Here is an 11,767-nt window from a genome sequence, read left to right on the forward strand (position 1 = left end):
GAGTTCAAGATACGAAGGTTTGACTGTACACCTTTTGCATGTACAGTGAAACTGTCTAATCTGGCATGCGGTGGGAGACAATTTTGTGTCGGAATAGACAGGGTGTTGGATTGCTCAGTGTTAAAATCATGGAAAATAGTAAAATGGGAAAGAAATTTAACGTCGGTCATCACAGTGAGTTGGATTATTCAGGTGTCGGATTAGACAGTTTTCACTGTACAAATGATTATATTTGTCTTTCAGTATTTGAACATGTTATTTAACCAGAGGCATAAATCACATCTTTAGAAGTCTCATGTACATTGCTATTGTAGACATGTATCAATATCTTTAATTCTCATCCTATGCACAAACAATCTAAAAAAAATTATCTTAAACAATACAAATGAGGTACAGAGCAAAAATAGGATTGTTGAGATCCTTGTTTTATAAACTTGTTTGTCAATAGCTTGCCTTATTTTAGAAACTGCTAGTGGACCTTCAGATATCCGGATGCTTCACTATCTGGACCATTTTTCATCAGAACAGAATTCTTTAAACGTTAATTTGTCTTATTAAACTGGTAATTCAGGTATCCGGACGCTTCACATATCCTGACAAATTAACTAGGAACCAAAGTGTCCGGATAAATGAGGCTCCTCTGTACCTTATAGAGCATGTTGGGTTAGAACTTTTAAAATGATAACTTTAAAAACTTTCATTGACCCTAACTGTAAATGTCTTTGACCTCAGTGAAATGTTAAGCTGCTTGTAATTTAAGTAACTTGAATTTACCCTCATGTAAAATGGGTGCAATTCAAATAAATCACTTAGTAAATGGTTAAATAATAAAACCCACAGACAAGTAATTTACAAATAGAGTTTAATCCGCAGCACAGTGAAGGTTACAAAAGGAGGCGGAGCCTAATTTGTACGGGAAAACTTGACTATGACATCATTCACAATATACGTCATACAACATTTCTTTAAAATACCACAAAATGAGTTTATCTGCTAATTTAACCAGTAAGAAATCATCAAACTACATAAAAACTTACTACAGCGTGTTGTTTTGTCGTTAGTTAAATCCCACATTACAAGTTATAAATAAGTCACTGATCGCAATACACTTGTCAATATGACGTCATTTCTTACAACGTGACGTAGTTTGTATGCAGTGAGAGACAGATCAAGTAATATTTTCTCAACAAAATATGTATTCTCTAATTAAATAAAATATCATTTACAGATATTCTATGGGTCAATAACTTGAATTCAATGTCTTCTTCACTATTTTATTAATATGTTTTCTGTACATTACGTATGACACTGCCGCATATTTGTATGCAAGTACATCGGAGGGTAATGTGGGGGGTCTTCATAAATCGATCTAGTGCAAGGGCATACACTCTATGGATCAAAGTAAGCTTTTACATTTCAACTATAGAACTATTAATGTATCTGAAAAGTGCTGCGATCCTGATGAAATCTTAAAAACAATTTAATTATATCAATATTTCAAGCCCCTCACCAGCAAAAAATATAGCATTCGGTCATACAAGTAAAATTTTAACAATGAAATTGCAGAATTTAGATAGGATCGCAGCACTTTTTAGAAACTACACGGCGTGTTGAAAATATTGATATATTAAACTTGGAAATTTAACTTGGTTATGCCTTTGCACTAGTAATGTTTATATGTAACATCAATGCTTCAAGTCAATGTGCTAAAATCGCGTGACTGCCGCATCACATGACTAGTCTAAATATAAAATATAATCGTCCTCGATATGTAGTTATTAATCATAATTACAATTATCCGATATAAATAATGTACTAAAAATAATCGCCATCCCGATTACGACACATTTTTAAATACAAAATTTGGTCGATATTTCCATTGCGCACCTTAACTGTGTTGCGTAATTCCACAGACAAGTAATTTACAAATAGAGTTTAATCATTCCTTCAACCCATAAATGTCAATAGAAAGGATGTACATGTAAATGGCTGTTTTTTTTTATTTGAACTTGTAGATATTTCTCAGATTTAAAATTTAACGTATGGTTTGAACATGTTTTGAGTAATTTTATTGGGGATTAATTAAAGAACAGTGGGGCATCTATAATCTGAATGCTTCATCTGTGTTCCAATGAATTTGTCAGTCTGGGGGGCCATAATACTAAGACAAACTCACTTTTGATCTTAGTCTCACTTTTCCACTGTATATTCCTTTAGAAAAAGTGAGACACCGATCAAAAGTGAGCTGGTGTAAGTTTTATGGCCCCAAGGTCAGAATTCATGATGTTTCTGGGTGGAATATATGTACAATGTATTTTTAATGATGGGAATTTAAGAAAAACATGAAAATTCCTTAAAATCCTTAAAATTTCATTGAGATGGTGAAAAGTTCAATTTTTTGGTTGCTGAATTGGTGAGATAATTATTATTTATGAATTGTAACTGATAAAATCATTATGTGCAGATCAAGTGTGGTATTATACTAGATGACTTATACCAAGTAGTTCCCTAAAATAACTTTAGCGGGACATACTTAATTTAATATGAATAATCTACAACTCTCTCTTTCTTTTCACAGTTGGAGGGCCTAAGATCTGAGTATGAATCTCAACTTGACTCACTTCGAGAAGAACTGGCTAGACAAACACAGGGCGAGATGACTGAGCAGAGCATCCGAGATATCTATCATCATGGAGAGTAATACAGACAGAAACAGGGCGAGAGGACTGAGCAAAGCATACGAGATATCTACCAATAAGTGAGTAATACAGACAGACTAAGGGTGAAATGACTGAGCACTCTAGACCATCTGAGATATCTACGATCAAGTGAGTAATACAGACAGAAACAGGGCGAGATGACTGAGCAAAGCATCCGAGATATCTACCATCAGGTAAGTAACACAGACAGAAACAGGACGAGATGACTGAGCAAAGCATCCGAGATATCTACCATCAGGTAAGTAATACAGACAGACACGGTACCAAAATGATGAGCAATGACTAGCACCATCTGAGATATCTACCATCAAGTGAGTAATACAGACAGAAACAGGACGAAATGACTGAACAGAGCATCCGAGATATCTACCATCAAGTAAGTAATACAGACAGAAACAGGACGAGATGACTGAGCAGAGCATCCGAGATATCTACCATCAGGTAAGTAATACAGACAGAAGGTCTTGTCAGGTTCTGTGGATTATCATCAATGTTCATGGATTACATAGGTCACTAGGCTTATCCACTAATTTGCATCCCTGTGAATATTTATTTCGTCAACATATTTCTTAATTGAACTTTCTGTTTATATGAGTTACCTATGAATGATGTCCCCACGAACCAACAAAATTTTACTTACCCTTGTGAATTAAAATGAACCTACAGTATATTTCCATAAGCTTATCTGAAACTGATGCCATCACTTTTACATCTTTGGAAAACGAACTGTTGATGTTATAAAAAAAAACCTGCGATATCTTTGAATTTTTTTGTGTTACGTTCTTGAGGAATATTTAATTTTGAACCAGTTTAATTTACTATATAATGACTTTGTTGTTGGAAAAAGGAGATGATGTCATTTAAGGAGGGCCTTGATCAAGAACATCAACAACAGTTGGAGAGGATCTTACAAGGTGTGGGAGAGATGATCAGCCAGAGACTGACAGACCAACAGACAAAGTACCAGGTAATACAGACACAAACAATAAGTACAGGGGGTGAGGGAGATGATCAGCAAGAAACTAACAGACCAACAGACAAAGAAACAGGTAGTATAGACACGTACACTAAGTACCAGGTAGTATAGACACATACTCTAAGTACCAGGTAGTATAGACACATACACTAAGTACAGGGGGTGGGGGAAATGATCAGCCAGAAACTGACAGACCAACAGACAAAGTACCAGGTAGTATAGTCACATACACTAAGTACAAGGGGTGGGGGAACAGATCAGCCAGAAACTGACAGACCAACAGACAAAGTACCAGGTAGTATAGTCACATACCTAAGAGACAAGGGGTACAGAAAATTCCAGAAATGACAGACCAACAGACAGAAACCAGGTAGTATAGTCACATACACAAAGTACAGGGGGTGGGGGAACAGATCAGCTAGAAACTGACAGACCAACAGACAAAGTACCAGGTAGTATAGACACATACTCTAAGTAAAGGGGGTGGGGGAAATGATCAGCCAGAAACTGACAGACCAACAGACAAAGTACCAGGTAGTGTAGTCACATACACAAAGTACATTTGGGGGGGCCAGAAACTGACAGACCAACAGACAAAGTACCAGGTAATATTCACATACACTAACCAGGGGGTTTCAGCCAGAAACTGACAGACCAACAGACAAAGTACCAGGTACTATGGTCTCATAAACTAAGTGCAGGGGGTGGGGGATATGATCAGCCAGAAACTGACAGACCAGCAGACAAAGTACCAGGTAATATAGTCACATACACTAATTACAGGGGGTGGGGGAAATGATCAGCTGGAAACTGACAGACCAACAAACAAAGTACCAGGAAATATAGTCACATACACTAAGTACAGGGGGTGGGGGAGAAGATCAACCAGACACTGACAGACCAACAAACAAAGTACCAGGTAATATAGTCACATACACTAAGTACAGGGAGTGGGGGAGATGATCAGCCAGAGACTGACAGATCAACAGACAAAGAACCAGGTAGTACAGTCAACCAGTCTAAACAGTAACTAGTTCAAGGAATAAGAAAGAACATAAAAGTTAAAAATGGGCCTAGACCTTGAAAAAATGATCATGAAAATATGCTATTGAAATTGACCAGAAAAGTTGAAATCTGTCTTGACCTTAAGAAGATTACCTAAGCTTGACATCATAACATCTGTTTTACAGGAAGAGTTTAACCTGCAGTTACAGGCCATGAGACTGACCTTGGAACAGATCTATCAAGGTCAGATGGAGGTCATGACCTCAGAACAGGAACAACGCCACCTAGCGGCTCTACATGAACTAAGGGATTCACTGAACAAGGAGCACTCTGAGGAGATGAGCAGAGTCGAGTCGGAATGGACAAGTCGGATGTCAGAACTGGAGCGTGAGCATGAGGATGAACTCAATGATTCCCTAATGGAGGACTCACTAAGTAAGGAGATAGAACTGTATGATTTATATGATTTGGTGTCTGGGTGTATGAGTGATGTCTTTTTATGGGGACTTTTGTTGAAGTAAAAGTTCAGTGAATTGCTTGAGGGTGACAGAAGATCTAAACTGACTGATTCCTTGATTGATACTTAAAAGGTGGAATACATTGGGACAATTTTTTGAATTGAGTGAATTACATTAGGGATCTAGAATTAATCTTTGAATTGACTGATCCTTCAGACATTATTGATTCTAATTATAATTATGAGGGGTGGGGGATACATTTGGAAGAAATTTCAGACTGGAGATATTAGCTCTGTCTTACTCTCCATTGGTCTATTTATGTGGGAAAATAGCTAAAAGATGAAATGGTAAAACAATCTGTTTAAGAGTTTTGCTTTGTTTTATCAGAATCTTAATGAATTGATATTAAAAATACTTTTTTTTTTTAAATACGACTTAAATTATTTCAAAATAGAGGGAACTCGTTTTGTTTCATGTCGAATACACATTTTAGAAGTCAAACACAACTAAAGCATGTAAAATTTAGATTGAATGAAATGCACATACAAAAATGTTTTTATATATTTGCTTTTGATTTATTCTGTGTTTGCATTTTTATGCATAAAATATTTAACTTTAAGATCACATAAAGCTTTTAGAAATCACAGTTTATGATTAAATTGTGTATTCAAATGCATGAACAGAATGACTTTGCATATATTACATAATAATTATTGCATGAATGTTACATCCCTAAGATCGAATGCAAAGAAAAAAGGGAATACAACAGGTGTATCATATAAGTCCACTTCTCTTTATTCACTCAGTAGATACTTACAATATGATATCAATTAATTACAACCAGACAGCCCTATTCATTGAGTGTTTCCATTATCATGATTATTCAGTTATTCTTTAGGAATAGAAATAAGAAATAGCTTACATCTAAAAATTGAATTAAAAAGGGGGGTGTATTAAAGAAAGCAACAATATGAAGATTACAATCATAAGAAATATTACAATAACCAAAACATCACTAAAACAGATGTTACAATAATTGGAGTTGTCTGTATTGATTTGCATGGTTTTTATACTAATTGTCCAGACTATTGAAATAGATAGTCCCACGGGCAAGTTCACACACACGTGTATATGTGTCACCACGGTGAGTAGCTAATGTATAACTGTCACCATAGTAACCTGCTTTTGTACCTGTCCCGCAGTGTAGTGGAGACTAAAAATGGAATCGGAGAAGTTCAAAGTTCAAGACCAAAAACAGAAACAGAGAAGTTCAAAGTTCAAGACTAAAAATAGAAACGGAGAAGTTCAAAGTTCAAGACTAAAAATGGAATCGGAGAAGTTCAAAGTTCAAGGCAATATAATTATAATAGTTATCTCCAAGACTAGTTGAGGGGTAGAAAAAGAAGTGTTTTTAAAGCAGATTTCATGACTTTTCAATAGTCAACTAGACATAACGATGATACAAATAAAATGACAAAGAAGAGGGCTTACTTGTTGCAATGTTGTTACAATTAAATTAGAAGTGTGGCTTTTGTCAGTCAGTGTTTTACTAAACCATGTAGTTTAAAAATATTTAAAAAGAAAAAAAGGAAACAAAACTATTTTACATACATTTCACATCATTTTCTAAAACAATATGGAACTAACACCTAAATGAATAGTTTTAGATGCAAGTATTAAGCTTTGAACAGTCTATGAGCCTACAGATCTTTATATACTGATATAATTGCTTTGAATATGTTTAGTTATTTAGTTATAAGACATTTTTTTTAATTTAATCAGAAATTATTTTTACTGCTTGTTGACTGTTTTGTCTGTAGATGTACATTAATAAAAAATCTTTTTACACAGCTTTATAGAACAAGAGATCTTTTATCTTCTTTTCTTTTCATATTTTTTCTTTGAATTTCTTAAAATTCACAATTCACAAACCGTTTTTTTTCTTTTTATAAGGAAGCCAATTTTTCATTGTGAATTTATCATAAATTAGCCTGTACCAAGATGATCAAATGAAACTCATAAAATAAAAAAAATAACCAAATACATCTGTTTATCAAGTCAATTAAGAGAAAAAAAATGTTTGATTGGACAGGAATTGAATCCAGGACCCATGCATCACTTGTCAGGTGCTCTACCGACTGACAGGTGCTCTACTGACTGACAGGTGCTCTACCGGATGATCAAATGAAACTCTGACAGGTGCTCTACCAAACTGACAGGTGCTCTATCAAGCCAATTAAGAAAAAAAGGTGCTTTGACAGGATTCTACCGACTGACAGGACTGACTGACATGCTCTATCTGACTGACAGGTGCTCCAGGTGCTCTACCGACTGACAGGTGCTCTACTGACTGACAGGTGCTCTACCGACTGACAGGTGCTCTACTGACTGACAGGTGCTCTACTGACTGACAGGTGCTCTACTGACTGAAAGGTGCTCTACCAACTGACAGGTGCTCTACCGACTGTCAGGTGATCTACCGACTGAAAGGTGCTCTACCGACTGATAGGTGTTCTACCGACTGTCAGGTGCTCTACCGACTGAAAGGTGCTCTACCGGCTGATAGGTGCTTTACCGACTGTCAAGTGCTCTACCGACTGACAGGTGCTCAACTGACTGACAGGTGTTCTACCGACTGAAAGGTGCTCTACCGACTGAAAGGTGCTCTACTGGCTGATAGGTGTTCTACCGACTGACAGGTGCTCTACTGACTGACCTACCCAGGGTGATATTCACGGCCCAAACCATTACATACAATAAACCAGATGACCTGTATAAATCCCCCCGATGTGTTATTTTTGTGTGTGTGGACTATTCAGAATTCGTGTCAGGCAAACAGAAGGCTTTATCAATATTGCATGAAAATCTCTGTGAAATCACTCCACATTTTAATCAATCAGGCCACAGCTACTGTGTGTTTGTTTCTCAGACTAACGACTGTACAAATGACTTAACTAATCAATACATGCTAATTAATGTGTGTGTTCATGATCAAAATGTCAAGATTTATCAATGATTTTTATTTAGAAAACGATAGTCTTTTAATATAAGATGTAAGAAAATTTACTCTGTGAGACAATGAAAAAAAGTGTGATTTTGAATTCACAGAAACCATTTTTTTTCTTGGTAGTCTTCAAGTTACTATATTTCATTCACACACGTTAAGATTGCTGGATAATTACAGCCTCGTATGATTGTTTTATGTACTGCCCAGGGCTAGGGGTCAGATTATAACTGCATGTATTCTTGTTATAGTGTTATAAATATATTCTCATAAAAAAATGCACAAATAACCAAGTGCTATACATGTATACAATATGTAAAGATTTTAAAAATTAAAATTTCTGCACTTTATTTATTTATTTATTTTTAGCAAAGTAAATTCAAAACTTAGCCGCTAAGCATATAATCTGATTCTAAAATGCACCGATATATTCACATTCACAAATTTTGTTAATTAGGATTTAAAAGTACATAAAAAGTCTTTTCTGAGCTTTTTGCTGCTTTAATGTCTCAGTTCTATTTTTAACTTATCTCTGTTTCTACGGCTTCATTATTCTAATTTTCTTCTTAAATTTTATTTTTAACAGTATTAAAAGAGCGTGATCTTTTGAATTATTTTTCTTTATCAATTATAAGAATTTTTAGCTCACCTGAGCCGAAGGCTCAAGTGAGCTTTTCTGATCAAAATTTGTCCGTCGTCTGTCGTCCTTGTTGTTTTCGTTGTCGTCGTCGTTAACTTTTCACATTTTCATCTTCTCCTCAAGAACCACTGGGCCAATTTCAACCAAACTTGGCACAAAGTATCCTTGTGTGAAGGGAATTGAAGTTTGTTCAAATGAAGGAGCACGCCCTTTTCCAAGGGGAGATAATCATGAATTTGTTAAAATTAATGGCATTTTTAAAAAATCTTCTTCTCCAGAACCGCTGGGCCAGGAAACATGTAACTCATGTGGAAGCATCCTCAGGTAGTGTAGATTCAAGTTTGTTCAAATCATGACCCCCGGGACAAGGGTGGGGCCAAAATGGCCGACCCAAGTTTTACATAGGAATATAGGAAAAATCTTTAAAAATCTTCTCCTTCAGTACCACTGGGCCAGGAAAGATGAAACTTATGTGGAATCATCCTCAGGTAGTGCAGATTCAAGTTTGTTCAAATCATGACCCCCCGGGGCTAGGGTGGGGCCAAAATGGCCGACCCAAGTTTTACATAGGAATATATCGGAAAAATCTTTAAAAATCTTCTCAAGAACCACTGGGCCAGGAAAAATGAAATTCATGTGGAATCATCCTCAGGTAGTGTATATTCGTTTGTTCAAATACCCCCTGGGCTATGGTGGGGCCAAAATGGCCGACCCAAGTTTTACATAAGAATATATAGGGAAACCTTTTAAAATCTTCTTTTCAAGTACTTCAAAGCTATGATTAGTGATATTTATATGGAATCATCCTCAGGTAGTGTAGATTCTAGTTTGTTCAAATGATGAACGGCTGGAGGGGGTTGGGGGTTGGAGTAAATTCAAGCTCAGGTGAGCGCTGTGGCCCCTAGGCCTCTTGTTTAATTTTGAAATGTCACAAACTTAATATCTTTTTTTCAATTAACATTTTATTATGGTAGTAAAATACAGAAGCTGGTAACATGTGGAGTATATAAAATTGTTACTTTCACTTTCACTTTGATTCACAGGTTCCGAGATGGCCAAGTCTAACCTTCTTCATAAACTCAACAAAAAACTGAGTGAGGAACACAAACGGTTACTGATGGTAAGGGGGGGATTATAAAGGGGGCGGGGAGGGGGGGGGTAATAAAGAAGGGATTCATAAACTCAACAAAAAACTGATTTAGGAGTATAAACACTGAAGGTAAGGGGGAGGGGTAATAATGGGGGGGGGGTAATAAATGGATGCTTCGTGAACTCAACAACAAAACTGAGTGAGGAACAATCACTGAAGGTAAGAACGGGGGGGGGGGGGGTAGATGGGCGGATAAAGGGGGGGGGGCTTCATCAACTCAACAAAAAACTGAGTGAGATAATAAACAGTTTCTGAAGGTAAAAGGGGAGGGCGGTTTAATAAAGCAGGCTTCATAAACTTAACAGAAAACTGAGTATTGTGTTGTTAATTGAATCTTCAATAATTTCTTGGAAATTTTTTAAAATATATACTACATGTCTAAAAGTTCAGTAATGGATGATCATTTATTGTTTTACATCCGAGTTTTATCTACTGTAATTAAACAGAAAATCTCGGAAGGTTTGGAGAGACACGGCCCACGACTGCGATCTCCCCGGAAATCTCGTCAGACTCAGGGCCAGCAGACGGACTCAGAGGACGGCGAGACGGACAGCATCCGATCACTTCCTGTCACAGGGCTAGAATTCTCACATCTCGACGAACGCGAGAAAGTCCTCAGTAACGCAAAGGGTATGTTGTTTATGTTGTTTATGTATCACAATATACTTTGGAATGATTAGATTTAATGGTCGCTCAATATTCGTAGAATTTGTAGGTACCTCTTGACCACAAAAAGATAAGCTGGCTTTGGCTTTTTAAAGTTATCTTTCCTTTTGCCCTTTTGTAGATACAAGTGAATTAATCCTGGAAATTAAATCCCCAAAAAACAAAACTGGACTCCATGAAATTTAATGATTCCCCAGTTCTTAAAATTTCACTCTTCATTTTTAACTTGTATTAGTTCTGTATATAGTATGAAGATTTCATCCCTGTGAATTAACTTATCAATGAAATTGTAATTTTAGCCAAGCTTTAGTCCACAATATTAAATGAATCCAGTATTAGACATACATCTTTATCACTAGCTGCAGAACTGTAGCGTTATGGTTTTATATAGTTGTCTTTGACCATTAGGTTACAGATCCCGTAATGCAAACTTCGGTGCGCACGATTTTTTGCGCACTGTTTGGGAGAATTTCAGTAATCTCCAGCACTGCTTAATCTATCTTCTTCCTTTCCCTGCATAATTCGACACATTTTAAATAAATCGATATGTTTTCTACACCTCCCAAGCCTTTTTAGTCGTCTCTACAAGCGATAAACTTCATTGAAGTAGAATTTTCTGCAATCCCTTAGAAAATTCAAATCAAGCTAGTTTATCGCCTATAGAGGCGACTATTAACATGATTAAAGGTTGAAAGGAGGATAAAATATACAAATTAGGTGAAAAATGTGCCTGGAAGTAGAGGGATAAAAACTAAATGATTTACAAAAATTAAAAATTGAAACTCTCTTAAACTGTTGGCAAGAAATCTCGCACAGTAAATTGCACACTTTTTGGTCACCTGAGTTTAGTCAAGTGACCCATTGCTATCTGTATTTGTCAGTCGTCGTCTGTCGTACATTGTTAGTAAACTTTTGAACATTCTAAGCTTAATTTGTAACTAATCAACAAATTTCAACCAAATTTGGTATACAGCATCAATGGGTGAATGGAAACAAAAATTGTGAATATCGTAGCCGCTTCAAAACTTCAAAGTTAGATTGGTAGAAAGATGAACAAAGTTGTATTGATTTTTTATGAACAAAGGGAAGTACCTCTTACTGACATTAAATTTTCCGGATTTTCTTGAGTAAATTTGATGTTGTTATTA

General features: G+C 36.1%; 1 protein-coding gene across 8 annotated transcripts; it reads left to right on the top strand.

Annotated features, from left to right (window-relative positions):
- The first annotated feature begins 2,854 nt into the window (after positions 1-2,854).
- Positions 2,855-10,675, top strand: LOC134255030 (uncharacterized). 8 transcript variants are annotated; one of them, XM_062737564.1, is made up of 6 exons: positions 3,114-3,161; positions 3,568-3,634; positions 3,939-3,991; positions 4,887-5,136; positions 9,847-9,923; positions 10,400-10,675. In XM_062737564.1, the coding sequence occupies exons 1-6, from the start codon at positions 3,126-3,128 to the stop codon at positions 10,631-10,633; spliced, it is 717 nt and encodes a 238-aa protein (XP_062593548.1). In that variant the 5' UTR covers positions 3,114-3,125; the 3' UTR covers positions 10,634-10,675. The 8 variants fall into 8 exon arrangements, with proteins under 8 accessions (XP_062593547.1, XP_062593548.1, XP_062593546.1 ...); XM_062737563.1 differs by lacking the exons at positions 3,114-3,161; positions 3,939-3,991 and adding an exon at positions 2,855-2,893 and having other exon boundaries at positions 3,568-3,687; positions 10,400-10,663; XM_062737562.1 differs by lacking the exon at positions 3,939-3,991 and having other exon boundaries at positions 3,568-3,687; positions 10,400-10,663.
- The last annotated feature ends 1,092 nt before the right edge of the window (positions 10,676-11,767 follow it).

The sequence above is a fragment of the Saccostrea cucullata genome, unplaced genomic scaffold, assembly GCF_032062105.1.
Source record: "Saccostrea cucullata isolate Sc308-1 unplaced genomic scaffold, CSIRO_AGI_Scuc_v1 ctg2003, whole genome shotgun sequence".
NCBI classification, from domain to species: Eukaryota; Metazoa; Mollusca; class Bivalvia; order Ostreida; family Ostreidae; genus Saccostrea; species Saccostrea cuccullata.

Excerpts from the sequence above, each read along its gene's own strand:
- LOC134255030 (XM_062737563.1), top strand. The coding sequence starts at position 2,858 with ATGACTGAGCAAAGCATCCGAGATATCTACCATCAG. Across the intron at positions 5,137-9,846 it reads CCTAATGGAGGACTCACTAA|GTTCCGAGATGGCCAAGTCT; the intron begins GTAAGGAGATAG and ends TTTGATTCACAG. Across the intron at positions 9,924-10,399 it reads AACACAAACGGTTACTGATG|AAAATCTCGGAAGGTTTGGA; the intron begins GTAAGGGGGGGA and ends GTAATTAAACAG.